At 43.8% G+C, this 19,988-nt stretch overlaps 1 protein-coding gene across 2 annotated transcripts in view; it reads right to left on the reverse strand.

Annotated features, from left to right (window-relative positions):
• The window catches only part of Zyg11b (zyg-11 family member B, cell cycle regulator), a 63,662-nt gene that overhangs the window by 17,853 nt on the left and 25,821 nt on the right, over positions 1-19,988 (reverse strand). For both annotated transcript variants that reach the window (XM_069987212.1, XM_069987213.1), the window contains exons 5-8: positions 18,641-18,817; positions 11,361-11,425; positions 7,277-7,376; positions 6,665-6,715 (exon numbers count right to left, since the gene is read on the reverse strand). In XM_069987212.1, the coding sequence (XP_069843313.1) occupies positions 6,665-6,715; positions 7,277-7,376; positions 11,361-11,425; positions 18,641-18,817 (393 nt within the window). The remainder of the gene's footprint in view (positions 1-6,664; positions 6,716-7,276; positions 7,377-11,360; positions 11,426-18,640; positions 18,818-19,988) is intronic.

A 19,988-nucleotide genomic window follows, 5' to 3' on the forward strand; every position in this document is an offset into this window, starting at 1 on the left:
TATATTGAAGAAAACATAGGCTGGATGCTGGTGGTTCATACTGTAATCTTAGCTACTCAGGAGGCTGAGATCTAAGGATTGGTTCAAAGCCAACCCTGGCAGGAAAGTCTTTGAGACTCATATCTCCAATAAACCACTCAGAAAACTGGAAGTGGCATTGTGGCTCAAGTGGTAGAGGGCTAGCCTTGAGATGAAGAGCTGAGGGACAGCGTTTAAGCCCAGAGTTCAAGCCCCATGACCGACGACCAAAAAAAAAAAAAAAGCTAAGGGACAATGTCCAGGCTGAGTTCAAACCCCAGTAGTCCCCCACATATACATAATTATAGGCAATTCAGGAAAAAAAATTTAGAGGCACAAATTCTAGGTACAATTGAACTTATGGCTAGGAATGTAGCTTCAGAATTGAGTCACCTGAGCTTAAATGTAAACACTATATCTGACTAAATTAATTTTAATTATTGGTTTCCTCACCTATAGTATGGGGGATAAATAAAATTTTAAAAAAGCTTGGGGGGGGTGGGGAGGATTGGGTGGAAGGGTGGGGAGGATGGGAAGGGATGGGAAGGGGAAACAAAGGAGGAGGCTACAATGCTTGATAAGAAATGTACTCATTATCTTGCCCATGTAATCGTAACCCCTCTGTACGGTATTTTCACTTCCAGTTTTCTTGTAGGTTAACTGGAGATAAGAGTCTCACTGACGCCGGGCGCTGGTGGCTCACGCCTGTAATCCTAGCTACTCAGGAGGCTGAGATCTGAGGATCGCGGTTCAAAGCCAGCCCGGGCAGGAGAGACCGTGAGACTCCTATCTCCAATAAACCACCAGAAAACCGGAAGTGGCGCTGTGGCTCAAGTGGTAGAGTGCTCGCCTTGAGCTGAAGAGCTGAGGGACAGCACCCAAGCCCAGAGTTCAAGCCCCACGACCGACAAAAAAAAAAAAAAAAAGAGTCTCACTGACTTCTGGCTTGGAACCATGATCCTCAAATCTCAGCCTCCAGAGTAGCTAGGATTACAGACATGAGCCACTACGCCCAGCTGGAATGGTAACTTTTTTGCACAACTACTTAATGGCTTGGAAATATATGTATAACCCCCCAAAAAGTCATTTATATGATAACCAGCAATCAGGAAGATCACACACAGTTGAGGCCACTCAGATAACAGAGACCTTATCTCAAGAAAACCAAACAGGAAGTGGTAGTGCTCAAGTGGTAGAGCACTAGCCTTGAGCTGAATAGCTGAGGGACAGTGCCCAGGCCCAGAGTTCAAGCCCCACAAATGACAAAAAAAAAAAATTTCCTTGGTGGGGGGGGTGGGGGGGTGGGGAGGATGGGAAGGGGAAACAAAGGAGGAGGCTACAATGCTTGATAAGAAATATACTCAGGGCTGGGAAGGTGGCTCAGTGGTAGAGTGCTTGCCTTGCATGCTCAAGGCCCTGGGTTCGATTCCTCAGCACCACATAAGCAAAAAGAAAAAAGCCGGAAGTGGCGCTGTGGCTCAAGTGGTAGAGCACTAGCCTTGAGCTGAAGAGCTGAGCGACAGTGCCCAGGCCCAGAGTTCAGGCCCCACGACCGGACCCAAAAAAAAAAAAAAAAGAAATATACTCATTATCTTGCCCATGTAATTGTAACCCCTCTGTACAGTATTTTCACAATAAAAAAAAAGAAAACCAAACAAAGCCAGTAACAATAATGACAAAAAGTAAACCAACTGAATATTTTTTTATTGTTACTAAGGAGTTGTACAAAGGTGTTATAATTCTATATGTCAGTACAATACTTCTTGGACAATGTTACCCCTTCCTTCACTTTCCCCATTCTCCCTCACCCATCCCTGCTCACAAGTTGCATAATTCATTTTTTACATAATATATATCTGAATATAATGACTGCATTTGTTCACCTTCATCTCCATTCCTGTGCCCTCTTTTGTTTCCCCCACCAAAAAGATAAACCACCAAAACAAAAACATGTTTCAGTTTCTGGAACTCATTTTGAATTCCAATTGAAAGGGTTTTTTTTTGTGGTTTTTTTTTTTTTTTTTGCTGGTCGTGGGGCCTAAACTCTGTGCTTGGTTGCTGTCCCTCAGCACTTCAGCTCAAGGCTAGCACTCTACCACTTGAGCCACAGAACCACTTCTGGTTTTTTCTGTTTATGTGGTGGTAAGGAATTGAACCCAGGGCTTCTTGCATACTACATAAGCACTCTACTACTAAGCCACATTCCCAGCCCCTAAAGTATTTTTTTTTTTTTTTTTTTTTTTGGTCCAGTCGTGGGGCCTGAACTCTGGGCCTGGGCGCTGTCCCTCAGCTCTTCAGCTCAAGGCTAGCGCTCTACCACTTGAGCCACAGCGCCACTCCCGGCTTTTTTCTTTTTGCTTATGTGGTGCTGAGGAATCGAACCCAGGGCCTCAGGCATGCAAGGCAAGCACTCTACCACTGAGCCACCTTCCCAGCCCCCCCTAAAGTATTTTTTTTATCACAACCAAGAAACTAAGGTGACTTGCTCAAAATCATACAACTAGTATAAGACAGAATTGAGAGTAAATATAGTTTTGTCAACTCTGAAATTCCTGCTCTTTCTGTTATGTCTCAAAGACCTCCTCTCTCTCTCTCTCTCTCGTCACAGGGCTTGAACTCTGGACCTAGGCACTGTCCCTTAGCTCTTCAGCTCAAGGCTAGCAGGCTAGCACTCTACCACTGGAGCCATAGCACCACTTCTGGTTTTCTGAGTGGTTTATTGGAGATAAGAGTCTCAAGGACTTTTCCTGCCCCACTGGCTTTGAACCAGGATCCTCAGATGTCAGCCTCCTGAGTAGCTAGGATTACAGGCATGAGCCACCGGCTCCCAGCTTCTTTCCTTCTCTTTACAGTATTACATATTTCTATATCTATATCTATATCTATCCCCTGGGTCGGTCATGGGGCTTGAAACTCTGGGCCTGGGCACTGTCCCTCAGCTAGTCAACTCAAGGCTAGTGCTCTACCACTTGAGCCATTTTCTGGTGGTTTATTGGAGATAAGTCTCAGGACTTTCCTGCCTGGGCTGGCTTGAACTGTGATCCTCAGATCTCAGCCTCCTGAGTAGCTAGGATTACAGGCGTAAGCCACCGGCACCCAGCTTGGTTATATTTTTTAGGCTGGGTTCTAACCTATTTTCTCTACTATACTTTACATTTGTTATAAACAGGAATTATAGAGATGGTTCTGTGTAAATGCTTCTTTTGTTCAAGGCTAGCACTCTACCACTTTTGTTACAATACCCACTTCTGGCTTTTTCTGTGTATGTGGTACTGAGGGATTGAACCCAGGGATTCATGCATGCTAGGCAAGAACTCTACCACTGAGCCACCTTCTCAGGGCCTGTGAGAGACACATCTCCAAAAACCACCAGAAAACCAGAAGTGCCACTGTGGCTCAAGTGGTAAAGCACCTCAGGGGCAGCACTCAGGCCCAGAGTTCAAGCCCCATGACCAACCCCAACCCACCCCCCCCAAAAAAAAATACTGCTTCTACCTATAGTCTTTTCATTTTTGTTGTTTTAGGGGGTGATACTGGGTAGATATGGGCTTGCTGGGCAGGCACTTTACCACTTGAGGCCATGTCTCCACCCCTTTTGCTTTATTATTTTTTAGAAAGGGTCTTGTTCTTGCTGGGGTTAGTTTCAGACTCCAATCCTCCTACCTATACCTCCCAAGTAATTGAGGTTATATGCCTTTACTATATCCATCGTATGTGCGTGCCCACGCATGCACGCACGTGTGGTGAATGCGTGCACAAAGTGTGCTCACATGCTGGAACTAGGGTTTGATCTCAGGACTTGAGCTTTTGTTTATTGTTCTGCTCAAGGCCAACACTCTACCACTTGACCTAAACCTCCACTTCCAGCTCTTGATAATTAGAGGTAATAGTCTCCCAGACTTTTCTGCATGAGCTGGCTTTGAACACAAACCTCCTGAGTAGCTAGGATTATAGGCATGTGCCACAAGTACCTGGCTGACTGTTTTTTTTTTTTTTTTTTTGGTGCTGGTCCTCAGATCCTGTCCCTAAGCTTTTGTTTGCTCAAAGTTAGTACTCTACCACTTGAGCCACAACTTAATTTCTGGCTTTCTGTTGCTTAACTGGAGATAAGAATCATTCAGGCTTTTCTCCTGTGACCAGTTTTGAACCACATCCTCATATCTCAGCCTCCTAAGGAGTGGATTACAGGTCTAAGCCACAAGTGTTAGGCTTTGGTATGTTTATTTTTTGGTTGTTGTTTGCCAATACTGGGGCTTGAACTCCAGGCTTGGACACTGTTCCTGAGCTGTTTTTGCTCAAGACTAGCACTCTACCACTTCCACCACAGTGGCACTTCCGGCTTTTGTGTATGTAGTACTATGGAATTGGACTGGGAGCTTCATGCATTCTAGGTAAGCACTCTACCACTCAGCTACATTCCCAGCCCCTGGCATGGTTGTTTTTTTTTTGGTTTGTTTTTTTTTTTGGTCAGCCGTGGGGCTTGATCTCTAGGCTTTGGCGCTGTCCCTGGGCTCTTCAGCTCAAGGCGAATGCTCTACCACTTGAGCCACAGCACCACTCCTGGTTTTCGGCAGGCTTTGAACAGCGATCCTCAGATCTCAGCCTCCAGAGTAGCTAGGATTACAGGCGTGAGCCACTGGCGCCTGGCAGCTGGCATTTTTTGTTGTTGTTGTTGCTTTTTGGGGGTCCAGTCGTGGGGCCTGAACTCTGGGCCTGGGCGCTGTCCCTCAGCTCTTTAGCTCAAGGCTAGCACACTATCACTTGAGCCACAGCGCCACTTCCGGCTTTTTTCTTTTTGCTTATGTGGTGCTGAGGAATTGAACCCAGGGCCTCAGGCATGCAAGGCAAGCGCTCTACCACTGAGCCACCTTCCCAGCCCGATGCTGGCATGTTTTTTAAGGCAAGATCTTTCTAATTTTTTTTTTTTTTGTCCAGTCATGGGGCCTGAACTCTGGGCCTGGGTGCTGTCCCTCAGCTCTTCAGCTCAAGGCTAGCGCTCTACCACTTGAGCCACAGTGCCACTTCCGGCTTTTTTCTTATGTGGTGCTGAGGAATCGAACCCAGGGCCTCAGGCATGCAAGGCAAGTGCTCTACCACTGAGCCACCTTCCCAGCCCCTCTAACTTTTTGTCTGGGCTGGCCAGAACTGTAATCCTCAACTGATTATAAGTAAAATCATGTATCAGGTATTTAAATTATTTATTTCCTCAAATTATCTAGCACAATGTGTCTAATAGGCTGTACATTTTCTTCATAAAATAACAACAATCACAGAATTTTAGACTTAATTTTTTTTCTGGTGTTAGGAATTGAATCAGGGCCTTGTGCATGCTAAGCAAATTCTTTACCACTGAGCTACACCTTAAACCTCTAGATAAGATTTTAATGTTCAAGTAGGTCCTAACTGTTCAAGTAATTTGCCTAAATTTAAAGTGACTTTACAAGTTAGAACTTAGATCATCTATCAGGGAGTAAAGCTGCCTCTATGAAAAAACAAACAAACATGTCCATTTAGAATAAACAAAAATTAGCTGGGCGGGCACTGGTAGCTCATGCCTGTAATCCTTGCTACTCTGGAGGCTGAGATGTGAGGACTGAAGTTCAAAGCCAGCCTGGGCAAGAAAGTCTATGAAACTCTTTTTTTTTTTTTTTTTTGGTCGGCCATGGGGCTTGAACTCTGGGCCTGGGCGCTGTCCCTCAGCTCTTCAGCTCAAAGCGAGCGCTCTACCACTTGAGCTACAGCGCCACTTCCGGTTTTCTGGTGGTTTATTGGAGATAAGAGTCTCACGGTCTTTCCTGCCCGGGCTGGCTTTGAACCGCAATCCTCAGATCTCAGCCTCTTGAGTAGCTAGGATTACAGGCGTGAGCCACCAGTGCCCGGCAGAAACTCTTTACCTCCAATAGACCACTAGAAAACAGGAAGTGGTGCTGTGGCTCAGATAGTAGAGCACTTGCCTTGAGCTGAAGAGCTCAGGGACAGCGCCCAGCCCCAGAGTTCAAGTCCCACAACCAACAACAACAACAACAAAAAAAAAAAAAAAAAAGGAAAAAATTTATTTTATTTATTTATTCTTTTTACTGAACATGTCAGATTTTTACTTGTAATTATTCCCTGAATTATACAGTAAGCCACAAATTCCTTTTAAATATTTTTTTTTTTTTTTTTTTTTTTGTCGGTCGTGGGGCTTGAACTCTGGGCCTGGGTGCTGTCCCTCAGCTCTTCAGCTCAAGGCGAGCGCTCTACCACTTGAGCTACAGCGCCACTTCCGGTTTTCTAGTGGCTTATTGGAGATAGGAGTCTCACGGTCTTTCCTGCCCGGGCTGGCTTTGAACCGCGATTCTCAGATCTCAGCCTCCTGAGTAGCTAGGATTACAGGCGTGAGCCACCGGCGCCCGGCTTCCTTTTAAATATTTTAAATTATTTTAAAATAATGTTTAAAATATTTCAAATTATTTTAAATATAGGGACTATTTATGAAAAATACTGCCCAGTGGTAGAATACTTACCTAGGATGGGGCCATAGGTTCAATCCCAAGTATCACACACACACACAAAGTCAAAAGGTACAGAACACTGACACAACATTGCCGACAGCAATAAAAATGAATACTATTTTATGCCTGAATAGAGAAGGTAATGAACTTACCCTGACAATAAAAAGCTCAGCACCAAGCTGTGCAGTTTGTTCTGTAGAAAGCTGGAAAAAAAACATACAATAAAGTAAATGTCTAAGAACTAGACAGTGACTGGACTTCTGAATACTGAAGACAGCTTGAATAAGTAGACCAGCAGAGGGATTCTGGCACAAAGATTGGGAGGAAAAAGTAGTTAAAATGGGAAACAGCTGCCTGTAAAAAATCATTCAGCAGGGGCTGGGAATGTACCTTAGTGGTAGTGTGCTTTCCTAGTCTAGTATGCATGAAGCCCTGGGTTTGATTCCTCAGTACCACATAAACAGAAAAGGCCAGTAGTGGTGCTGTGGCTCAAGTGGTAGAGTGCTAGCCTTGAGCAAAAAAAACTCAAAATGATCTGTATAACTTGGGGGGGGGGGCGCGGAGGGGAGGAGGCGTGGGAGGCAGTTGGGGGGAGTAGGACAAAATTGAGGGAAGGGGTACCAAGATTGATAAAGAGCAACATTAAAAATTGGCAAGTGGAAAAGAAGAAAAAAAAAAACTCAGGGACAGCGCCCAGGCCAAGTTCAAACCCCAGGACTGGCAAAATAAAGAAAAAGAAAATCATTCAGCAAGAGATCAATTACCTTGGCAGCCAGAATGGAAATGATAGCAACAGCCATCCTTTGCATATTTTGATCCTCATGGTTGCAAAGCCACTGCATTACAAGTTTGGCAGCTTCAAACCTGAAACACATGGAAGGTTTCCTAGGTTAATCCTGGTGATCTAGACACAGTTTCTGAATTCTAGATGGAAGCTGATACTATGATTTAAGTTAATAAGAAAAAGGAAAATTTCTCTAACTTTATAGAGAATAATTGACACCTCGTGCTTTAGAGATTTAGTGAAGCAACAAGAGCTTATGGAAAAAATGGTAAAAAGTAGCATTTCCTTTTCTATAGTGATAATTATTTTCACCTTTGGTGATAGTCCTGTGGCTTAAACTTAGGACCTGGATGCTGTCCTTATGCTTTCAGGCTCAAGGCTAGCACTCTACCACTTGAACCACAACTCTACTTCTGGCTTTTTTGTGATTAATTGGAGATAAGAGTCTCATGTACTTCCCTGCCTGGACTGGCTTCAAACCATGATCCTCAGATCTTAGCTTTTTGAATAGCTAGGATTATATGGGGCCACTGGTGCCTGACATATTTCAGTATTTCTATACTGCTGCTTAAATTAAGCTTAAATTGTGTCTCCAGCACAATGGAGACATTTAGTGAACTCCTACTTTGAGCCAGATATTGTTCCTAGTGATAGAACAGCAAACCAAGTAACATATCTCTACTCTCATTACTCACATAAAGTTTACACTGTAGGAAAGAAGAAAAAATAATAAATCATATAAGTAAGTATATTTGACATATGCTATGAGAAAAACTGGGAAGAGTAGATATAAAATGTTGCAAGGAAGCCGGGCGCTGGTGGCTCACGCCTGTAATCCTAGCTACTCAGGAGGCTGAGATCTGAGGATCGCGGTTCAAAGCCAGCCCGGGCAGGAGAAACCGTGAGACTCCTATCTCCAATAAACCACCAGAAAACCAGAAGTGGCGCTGTAGCTCAAGTGGTAGAGCGCTCGCCTTGAGCTGAAGAGCTGAGGGACAGCACCCAGGCCCAGAGTTCAAGCCCCACGACCGACAAAAAAAAAAAAAAAAAAATGTTGCAAGGAAGCCAGGTGCCAGTGGCTCACACCTGTAATCCTAGCTACTCAGGAGGCTGAGATCTGAGGATCATGGTTCAAAGCCAGCCCAGGCAGGAAAGGCCGTGAGACTTGTATCTCCAATAAACCACTAGAAAACTGGAAGTGGTGCTGTGGCTCAAGTGGTAGAGTGCTGGCCTTGCGCTGAAGAGTGCAAAGACAGGGCCCAAGCCCAGAGTTCAAGCCCCACAACCGACCAAAAAAAGAAAAAAACGTCTCAAGGGCAGATGACACTGAATCTTTTGTAGATGACATTGAATCTTTTGTAGGCAATAAGACAGCTACATGGACCTCCAAGAGAAAGCATTCTAGACAAAGGGAATTAGAAATACAGTAGTACTGAAGTGGGAGTGTGTCTGAGAGGGTTTTTTGTTTTGTCAGTCATGGGGCTTGAACCCTGGGCCTGGGTGTTGTCCCTCAGCTCTTGAGCACAAGGAGAGTGCTCTACCACTACAGCCACAGCGCCACTTCCGATCTTCTGGTGGTTTATTGGAGATAAGAGTTTCAGAGATGTTCCTGCCCAGGCTAGCTTTGAACCACGATCCTCAGTTCTCAGAATTCTGAGTAACTAGGATTACAGGCATGAGTCACCAACCAGCACCCAGCTGTCTGGGAGTTTTGAGATAGAGCATGGAAGACAGGCACACCTGAGAGAACAGGGAAAGATTCTAAGAGGTGAAGTCAGAGGTGTGTAACAGGTCACATAGTCTTAGTAAAGAATTACTTTTTGCTGGGTACTGGTGGCTCAAGCCTGTAATCCTAGCACTCAAAAGGCTGAGATCTCAGGATTGAGGTTTGAAGCCCAGGGAGACTCTTATTTCCAATTAACCACTCAAAAAAACCAGAAGTAGAGCTGATGGCTCAATGTGGCAGAGCACTATTCTTGAGCAAAAGAGCTCAGGGACAGCACTCAGGCCCTGAGTTCAAGCCCCACAACTGACCAAAAAAAAAAAAAAAAAAAAAAAAAAACCCCAAAACCAAAAAAAAAACAGGAATTAGTTTTTTATTTCAATGAGATAGAGAGACATGGCAGGCTGGCTTCTAGAAAGATGTGCTTTAAGGGGCTGGGAATGTGGCTTAGTGGTAGAGTGCTTGCCTAGCATTCATAAAGCCCTGGGTTTGATTCCTTGAGTACTACATAAATAGAAAAAGCTGGAAGGAGTGCTGTGGCTCAAATGGTAGAGTGCTAGCCTTGAGCTAAAGAGCTCAAAGACAGCGCCCAGTCCCAGAGTTCAAACCTCAAGACCATCTAACGGAACAAAAACAAACAAAAAAAAAGAATGATGGAAATGGAAATGAAGAGAAATGGGTAATTGTGGATAGAGACTGATTTTGCCAAAGCATTGAATTGAAGGTACAAGAGAAATCAAAATGACAATATCTTATTAACAGTCTCATCCTTCAGGACCCTCTCAAATACTACTTCCTTTGAGGAGCTTCCTTTGTCAAGTTTATCGTGGCCCTCTTAGATCCATCTGCTTTTATTTATTTTATTTGTGTTTTTTTGTTGGTCATGGTTAACTGGAGATAAGAGTCTCAGAGACTTTCCTGCAAGAGCTCATTTTAAAACTGCTATCCTCAGATCTCAGCCTCCTTAGTAGCTAAGATTACAGGTGTGAGCCACAGTATCTGGCTATATCTGCTTTTAATTTGAATTAATAACTGTCAGGGATCAGGGATCATCTGGAGCCTCCTCTAAATCTCCCACTGGCCCATGAGGTCTTTATAAAAAGCACCCAATACAAGACTTTTCTGCCTAGAAAGGTTTCCAACTTAAATCCTCAGATCTCAGCCTCCTGAGTAGCTACTATCACAGGAATGAGCCACCAGCACCCAGTTGCAATATAAATTCTTTTTTTTTTTTTTTTGGGTCCAGTAGTGGGGCCTGAACTCTGGGCCTGGACGCTGTCCCTCAGCTCTTCAGCTCAAAGCTAGTGCTCTACCACTTGAGTCACAGCACCACTTCTGGCTTTTTTCTTTTTTGCTTATGTGGTGCTGAGGAATCAAACCCAGGGCCTCAAGCATGCAAGGCAAGTGCTCTATCACTGAGCCACCTTCCCAGCCCCGCAATATAAATTCTTAAGCAAAGGGCTTATGAACGAACATAGAAATCAATTTGCTATTAAGAATGTCAAAGCACTATATTTGGGGAAGACTTTTTTTTAAGCAACCACAATTCTATTGACTCAATCTTACACCAAGGATATTCTAACTGGTAAGTCATAATCAAAAACAGATTTTTGGGGGCTGGGAAGGTGGCTCAGTGGTAGAGTGCTTGCCTTGCATGCATGAGGCCCTGGGTTCGATTCCTCAGCACCACATAAGCAAAAAGAAAAAAGCCGGAAGTGGCGCTGTGGCTCAAGTGGTAGAGCGCTAGCCTTGAGCTGAAGAGCTGAGGGAAAGCACCCAGGCCCAGAGTTCAGGCCCCACGACCGGACCCAAAAAAAAAAAACAAAAAACAGATTTTTTTTTTAATTTAATTTTATTTTTGCCAGTACTGGGGCTTGAATTCAGGGCCGAGCACGGTCCCTGAACTTCTTGTGCTCAAGGCTAGTGCTCTACCACTTGAGCCACAGCGCCACTTCTGGCTTTTTCTGTTTGTGTGGTACTGAAGAATCGAACTCAGAGCTTCATGCATGCTAGGCAAGTACTCTATCACTAAGTCACATCCCAGCCCTCAAAAACAGATTTCTACAGGGCGCCAATGGCTCATGCCTGTAATCCTAGTTACTCAGGAAGCTGAGATCTGAGGATCACGGTTCAAAGCCAGCCAGGGCAGGAAAGTCTGTGAGATTCTTATTTCCAATAAAACACTAGAAAACCAGAAGTGGTGCTGTGGCTCAAGTGGTAGAGTGCTCGCCTTGAGCTGAAGAGCTGAGGGATAGCACCCAAGCCCAGAGTTCAAGCCCCATGACTGACCAGAGGGGGGAAAAAAAAATTGTAAGATTTTGAATTTTAAGTAAATACTTACCTGTTAAATGGAACATCTTGAAGGATCCGGTCACTGCAAAGGGAAAGGAGGCAATTCTTCTGTAACTAAAAAAAAAAAAAAAAAAAAATCAAAGGGACAAAAAAAAAATCTAAGTAAAATACCAATCTAATCTTTGTTTTCTGAATTATGGCAATGGGGCTTGAACTCAGAGCCTAGGTACTGTCCCTTAGCTCTTTCCACTCAAGGCCAGCACCTTACCACCTGAACCACAGCTCTACTTGCAGCATTTTGGTGATTAACTAGAGCTAAGAATCTCTTCGACTATTCTGCCTGGGCTGACTTTGACCCAATAATATCCTCAAATCTCAGTTTCCTGAGTGGGTAAGGATTACAGGTTTGAGCCACTACCACCCAATTTCATCCTAATCTTTTAGTTAAAGGCTGTCTCCATTAAAAAAGGAAGCGGACTAATGAAATTATACTTCTGTTTTTTACCTAAGAAAACATTCTTGGTTTGAACTTATATATTTAGATTTTGGCATAATACCAGTACATTAAATAAACTTACCAGTGTTTCAGTACTTTGACTTAAAAATAACTCAGATGTTTTATCTCTGCACATTGTAAGCACCTATCCCTTTGTATTTACCTAATTTATTTTTAAGTTCTATTTAATTTCTCAATAGAACCAAGATGTTAGAAAAGCACAGTCAGTACTTTATTTATTTAGAAAGAAAAAATAAAAAAGTTGCTGTACTTAAAATGCAGGTATCACTGAACATTGTATCTTAAAATCTTAAATAGCGAAGAAAAAAAAATTCTGATTGGCTAACCTAAGCTAAAATCACAAATTAAAAACTTTAAAAATTTTGGTGCCAGGTGCTGGTGGTTCACACCTGTAATCCTAGCTTCTTACGAGCCTGAGATCTGAATGAGGACTACAGTTTTAAGCCAGCCTGAGTGGCAAAGTCTGTGAGACTCTTATCTCCAATAAGTCACCAAAAAAGCCAGAGTGGAATAATGGCTCAAGTGCAGAGTGCTAGCGTTAAGGAAAAAAAAAAAGAATGCAAGCTCAGGAACAGCTCATCTAGGTCCTGAATTCAAGCCCCAGGGCTAGCACCAAAAACAAACAAAAACAACAACAACAACAACAAAAACCCAGGGCTGGGAATATGGCTTAGTGGTAGAGAGCTTACCTAGCACTCATGAAGCCTAGGTGCAATTCCTCAGCACCTCATAAACAGAAAAGGCCAGAAGTGGCACTGTGGCTCAACTGGTTGAGTGCTAGCTAGCCTTGAGCAAAAGAAGCTGAGGGATGGGCTGGGAAGGTAGTTCAGCAGTAGAGTGCTTGCTTTGCATACATGAGGCCATGGGTTCGATTCCTCAGCACCACATAAACAGAAAAAGCCGGAAATGGCGCTATGGCTCTAGTGGTAGAGCACTAGCCTTGAGCTGAAGAACTCAGGGACAGTGCCCAGGCCCTGAGGTCAAGCCCCAGGACTGGTAAAAAACAAAACAAACAAAAACTGTTCCATTTTAGCAACAAATTTAAATTAACCTGATTCATATGAACTTGAAAGCAATTGGGCTAATTTAACACTTTTAATTTATGGACACTCACCTATAAGCCAATTTAGTACCATGAAAACAATGTATGAACATAAGCACATACATAGATATAACGTATTAATACACATATATACATAGTCATACAAATAACAATGGTTGAAGGTTTTTCCTGGTGACACACCAGCAAGAAATTAAAGCCAATTGCTTTTTTTTTTTTTTTTTGGTTGGTCGTGGGGCTTGAACTCTGGGCTTGGGCGCTGTCCCTCAGCTCTTCAGCTCAAGGCGAGCGCTCTACCACTTGAGCTACAGCGCCACTTCCTAAAGCCAATTGCTTTTAAGATAGACTGATCTGCAGAGTGCCAGTGGCTCATGCCTGTAATCCTAGCTACTCGGGAGGCTGAGATCTGAGGATCACGGTTCAAAGCCAGCCGGGGCAGGAAAGTCCGTGAGACTGTTATCTCCAATAAACCACTAGAAAACCAAAAGTGGCACTGTGGCTTAAGTGGTGGGGCAGGGCTGGGAAGGTGGCTCAGTGGTAGAGCGCTTGCCTTGCATGCATGAGGCCCTGAGTTCGATTCCTCAGCACCACATAAGCAAAAAGAAGCCGGGCGCTGGTGGCTCACGCCTGTAATCCTAGCTACTCAGGAGGCTGAGATCTGAGGATCGCGGTTCAAAGCCAGACCGGGCAGGAGAGACCGTGAGACTCCTATCTCCAATAAACCACCAGAAAACCGGAAGTGGCGCTGTAGCTCAAGTGGTAGAGCGCTCACCTTGAGCTGAAGAGCGCAGGGACAGCGCCCAGGCCCAGAGTTCAAGCCCCACGACCGACAAAAATAAAAAATAAAAAAAATAAGCAAAAAGAAAAAAAGCCGGAAGTAGGGGCTGTGGCTCAAGTGGTAGAGCGCTAGCCTTGAGCTGAAGAGCTGAGGGACAGTGCCCAGGCCCAGAGTCCAGGCCCCACGACCGGACCCAAAAACAAACAAACAATCAATCAAGTGGTGGGGCACTACTCTTCAGCTGAAGAGCACAGGGACAAGGCCCAAGCCTAGAGATCAAGCCTCATGACAAAAAAAAAAGATAGTCTGACTCAAGTCAACCAGTAGCTCATGCCTGTAATTTTTGCTACTCAGGAGGCTGAAATCTGAGGACTGCAATTCAAGGCCAGCCTGGGTAAGAAAGTCATGAGATTCTTCAGTTAACCTCCAAACCTGGAAGTGGAAGTGTGACTCAAGTGTGTGACTCAAGCATCAGTTTAAGTGAAAAAGCTATAAGACAACACCTAGGCCCTGAGTTCAAACTGGAGGGGAAAAAAAAAGTCTGATTCTATCATAGCATTTATAGCATATGTTGGAAGTAGTCTATACTTGGCCACTTAAATAAAGACTAATATTCACTCTAACTTGTTTTCCCTTTTTTTTTTTTTTTTTTTTGTCAGTCCTGGGGCCTGAACTCTGGGCCTGGGCACTGTTCCTCAGCTCTTCAGCTCAAGGCTAGCACTCTACCACTTGAGCCACAGCGCCACTTCCAGCTTTTTCTGCTTATGTGGTGCTGAGGAATCAAACCCAGGGCTTCATGTATGCAAGGTAAGTACTCTGCCACTGAGCCATTTTCCTAGCCCCAGAATTATGTCAAACACATTTTGTTTGTTTGTTTGTGTCGGTCGTGGGCCCTGAATTCTGAGCTTGGGCACTATCCCTGAGCTCTTCAGCTCAAGGCTAGCATGAGCTACACTTGAACCACACAGCACCACTTCCAGCTTTTTCTTTTCTTTTTTTTTTTTTTTTTTGGGGGGGGGGTCCGGTCGTGGGGCCTGAACTCTGGGCCTGGGCGCTGTCCCTCAGCTCTTCAGCTCAAGGCTAGCGCTCTACCACTTGAGTCACGGTGCCACTTCTGGCTTTTTTCTTTTTGCTTATGTGGTACTGACGAATCGAACCCAGGTCTCAAGCATGCAAGGCAAGCGCTCTACCACTGAGCCACCTTCCCAGCCCCCTGTTTTCACTTTTTGAAACCAAGTCTCTCTCTTTTTTTTTTTTTTTTGGCCAGTCTTGGGGATTGAACTCAGGGTCTGGGCGCTGTCCCTGAGCTTCTCTTGTGCTCAAGGCTAGCACTCTACCACTTGAGCCACAGCACCACTTCTGGCCTTTTCTGTATACGTGGTACTGAGAAATCCAACTCAGGGCTTCATACATGCGAGGCAGTCTACCACTGAGCCACCTTCCTGGCCCTGAAACAAAGTCTCTTAATGTAGCCTGAGCTGGACTAGCACTTATAAGTAGCCAGGCTGGCCTCAAACTCATGATCATCCTGTCTCTGTTTGCCAAGTACTGAGATTATAAATCTGAACCATCACACCTAACTACTACTACTTCTTTTTTTTTTTTTGGTGTGTGTGTCAGTTGTGGGCCCTGAACTCTGGGCCTGGGCACTGTCCCTCAGCTCTTCAGCTCAAGGCTAGCACTCTACCACTTGAGCCACAGCACCATTTCCAGCTTTTTCTGCTTATGTGGTTGGTGCTGAGGAATCGAACCCAGGGCCTCATGCATGCAAGACAAGCACTGTACCACTGAGCTACCTTCCCAACCCCTTTTTTTTTTTTTTTGCCTGTCCTGGGGCTTGAACTCAGGGCCTGGGTGCCTTGAGCCTCTCTGTGCTCAAGGCTAGCACTTTACCACTTGAGCCACAGTGCTACTGCTACTTCTAGTTTTTTTCTGAGTGGTTTACTGGAGACAGTCTCATGGATTTTTCTGCCCAGGCTAGCTTCAAATCATGATCCTCAGATCTCAGCCTTCTGAGTAGCCAGGGTTACAGGCATGAGCCACTGGCACCTGGCTAGCTTCTATCTTTTAAATAAAGTTTAGACCAGTACAGTTAAAGAGGGATCCTGGTGGCTCACGCCTGTAATCCCAGCTACTCAGGAGCCTGAGATCTGAGGATCGTGGTTCAAAGCCAGCCCAGGCAGAAAAGTCCATGAGACTCTTATCTCCAGTAAACCACTAAGAAAACTGGAAGTGGCCCTGTGGCTCAAGTGGTAGAGCACTCGCCTTGAGCTGAAGAGCGCAGGGACAGGGCCCAAGCCCAGAGTTCAAGCCCCACAACTGATGGGGGGGAAAAAAAAAAGCAGGCCAGGCAGGAAAATCCATGAGACTTTTATCCAATTTGTTACCAAAAAAAGTCCAAAGTGGCACTGTAGCTCAAGTGAGCAAAAGAGCTCAAGGTCAGTGCCCAGTCCCTCAGTTTAACCCCTAGGACTAGCACCAAAAAAAAAAAAGGAGAAAGCCAGGCGCCAGTGCTTCACACCTGTAATCCTAGCTACTCAGAAGGGTGAGATCTGAGGATCACTGTTCAAAGCCAGCCTGAGTAGGAAAGTCAGTAAGACTCTTATCTCCAATTAACTACCAAAAAATGGGAAGTGGAGCTATAGCTCAAGTGGTAGAGTGCTTACCTTCAGCTGAATAGCTGAGAGACAGCACCCAAGCCCAGAGTTCAAAGCCCCAGGACTGAAAAAAAAAAAAAAAAAGTAAAAAAAAAAAAGGGGGGGGGGCGTGAAGGGAACAAACACATGAATCGTTCAACAACCAATAAAAGTATACCACTCGGTGCCAGTGGCTCACACCTGTAATCATAGCTGATTAGGAGGTTAAGTCTGAAAATAGTGGTTTAAAGCCAGCCAGGGCAGGAAAGTCTCTGAGATTCATTTCCAACTAATCACAAAAAACTGAAGTAGAGCTGTAGCTCAGGTGGTAGAGTGCTATAGCACAAAAGCTTAGGGACAGATCCCAGGTCAGAGTTCAAGCCTCAGGACTGGCCAAAAAAAAAAGAAAAAGGAAAGTACACCATTATAATACACAGGTTATTCCTGTCAATAATATCTTTTAATGGCTTATAAAATATTGTACGAGTTATAGGGGAAGATGCTATAAACCCTAATACACAGGAGGCAAATAGGAAGATAAAAGGCGAAGGCTAGTCTAAACAAAAGCACAAGACCTTATCTAAAACCAAACTAAAGCAAAAAGGGGACATAGACCAAGCAAGGTAAAGAAAGCACTTGCCTAGCAAGTAAGTACAAAGGCCTATGTTCAAATACTACCACCAAAAAAAATTCATATTGTATATTACTTTTTTTTTTATTTGGGAAGTTGCTTTTTAACATTTTTAAAAGCCGTTCATATGTGGTGCAGTTGGAAAATCTTTCATCTAAAAAAGACTTAAGATAGCCAGGCAGCAGTGATTCATACCTGTAATCCTAACTACTAAGGAGGTTGAGACTTGGAAGATCTCAGTTTGAAGCTAGCCTGGGCAGAAAAGTCTGCAAGACTCCATCTCCAGTCAACCAGAAAAATGCCAGACTGAGGCATGACTCAGGTGGTAGAGTAGTGGCTGTGAGTGAGCAATCCAAGTGAGAGCTCAAGGTCCTGAGTTGAAGCCCTGGCACCAAAAACAATTAGTTAATTAAAGGAGATTTAATATAAAAGAGTCCAACTACAGAAAACAAAATTCATATTAATGGAATATATAAAGCTAGTGAAGCTGGGCACAGATAGCTTAGGCCTTTAATACTAGGAACTCAGGAAGATAAAATCTAAAGATCCAGGTTCAAAGTCAGCCCAGGCAGACAAATCCATGAGACCCTTATTTTCAATTAACTAGCAAAAAGCCAGAAGTGGAGGCATAGCTCAAGTGGTAAAGTACCAGCTGTGAGGAAAACAGCTAAGCAAGAGACTTGAGTTAAAGCTCCACATGCACATGCGCGCGCACACATATACACAAACAGAGCTAGTCAAGAAATAGAAAAACTGATATAAAATCAATATCCTTGCAAGAAAGATATATGGAGATTATATAAAGAAGAAATGGTACAGAAAGACAAAATAGTATATGACACTGAACAAGTCAGGAAGTTTTATATGAATCATTGGTGGTGAGGTCATAGAATAGACTCTGCATTTCCCTCCCCTGAATTCTGAATAGTTTCTGACAGAAAAATGATTAAGAGGGATCAGGCTCCCATGTTACCTTTTTCCTCTTTTTTATTTTTCTCAGCAAATAAGCAAGAATTTGTACAGGATCTATGGAAATAAGAAGGGCAATAATGCTATTCCAATTACTTTGTGTGACAAGTCCATTCTTCCTCCTACTTTATCTTGAAAACTCCTAAATTTTCTTTGCAACCTAGCACAGGGACAATAGTACATTTATGAGGAAGCCTTCCTAATCTTTAAAACATAGGGCTAGGTGGTAGAGCACCTGCAGAGCCCTTGGTTCATCACAAGGCCCTAAGTTCAAACACAGTAAAGAAGGAAATAGAAACATAATGTCTTTGCTGACTTCTGAAACCAACATTTGGTTGTGCCTAGTCCAGAACATATTTATTTGCTTACTTGTTTAAAGTATCACAAACTCAACTTTGATGGGGAAGTCGAATTTTGTATGGCTTGTACTATACAATAATATATTTAAATGCCTTTAGGTGAGGCATTTACTTTTTTTTGTCCTGTGCTAGGGATAGAACCCACTACCTCCGAGCATGCTAGAAAAATGGTCTAGCACCTAGCTGCATCCCCAGGAAAGTATTCTTGTTGTCTACTTCTCTGTTGTCTTATTCTACACAAACCACAAATTCATAACTATCTAGCTTCCCAAAGCACTTTAAACTCCCAGGCTTGGTCAATTAAACTGAATTTTATGAAGATAGGAGGTAAAAGAAAAACATAGAAGGACTATTTGAAAAGGAGTTTATATGTACTTACCTGCTGGTGATTGGGAAAATGTTCCATGGCTTTAAGCAGCAAATGGGTTACATCAGCCAGGAGCCGGACAGGCATTCCTGCAGCAAGATCCTGCTTGGTTAAGTTAAAGACACAGGCACTTGCAGCCAGTTGCACTGGCAAGTTCATGGGGTGGTTTCTCATGCCAGTCACCACGAGCTAGGAAGAAAAAAAGCAGTCTTAATTTACTTTTTTTTTTTAAAAAAGCTTTTTTTTTGTCAGTCATGGGGCCTGAACTCTGGGCCTGGGCGCTGTCACTCAGCTCTTCAGCAAAAGGCTAGCGCTCTACCACTTAAGCCACAGTGCCACTTCCAGCTTTTTCTGCTTATATGGTGCTGAGGAAAACCCAGGGCCTCATGCATGCAAGGCAAGTACTCTACCACTGAGCCACCTTCCCAGCCCTTTTAGTTTACTTTATATATACAAACCTTCTATTTTTTTTTAAAGTTTTAACAAGGATTTATTTTAGTATAACAGGTTCAAGTTGGGGGGGTTTGGGGGAAGGCAAAGTTGGAGAAAAATGAGGGAGGGGGTAACAAGTTGAAAAGAAATGTACTCATTACCTTACATATGTAACTGTAATCCCTTTATATATCACCTTGACAATAAAATCAAATTAAAAGCTGGGCACGGGTGGCTCACACCTGTAATCCTAGCTATTCAGGAAGCTGAGATCTGAGGATCACAGTTTAAAACCAGCCCAGGCAGGAGAGGCTATGTGAAACTTTTATCTCCAATAAACCACTCAGAAAACTGAAAGTAGTGCTGTGGCTCCAGTGGTAGAGTGCTAGCCTTGTGCTGAAGAGCTAAGGGACAGGGGGCAGTGTCCAGGCCCAGAGTATAAGCCCCACAACCAATCAACAACAAAAATCCAGAAAGACGATTTGTGATAACATGAAAATCTGTATGTTGGTAAGGGGATATGTGGTCAGACTTTTCTGCCCAGACTGGCTTCAAACCACAATCTTCAGATCTCAGCCTCTTGAGTAGCTAGGATTATAGGCATGAGCCAAGGGTGCCTGGCTCCACATCATTTTTTTTTTTATTCTACACTGGATCAGTAGCATACAAAAACTATTATTCCCCCATCTTTTTTTGAGGGGGTTACTGGGACTTGAACTTGTATTCTTTCTTAGGTTTTTTTCACCCAAGGCTGGTACTCTACTATTTGAGCCACCCCTCCAACTTCCAGTTTTTTTTGTTGATTAAACAAAGTTAAGAGTATCTTGGATGTGTGTACCCAAGCTGCCTTTGAACTATGTATGATCCTCAGTTCTCAGCCTTCTGAGTAGCTAGGAATACAGGTGTGAATTGCTGGTACCTGGTTTAT

Source organism: Dipodomys merriami, unplaced genomic scaffold, assembly GCF_024711535.1.
Source record: "Dipodomys merriami isolate MVZ:Mamm:240054 unplaced genomic scaffold, mDipMer1.0.p SCAF_34, whole genome shotgun sequence".
Lineage (NCBI taxonomy): Eukaryota > Metazoa > Chordata > Mammalia > Rodentia > Heteromyidae > Dipodomys > Dipodomys merriami.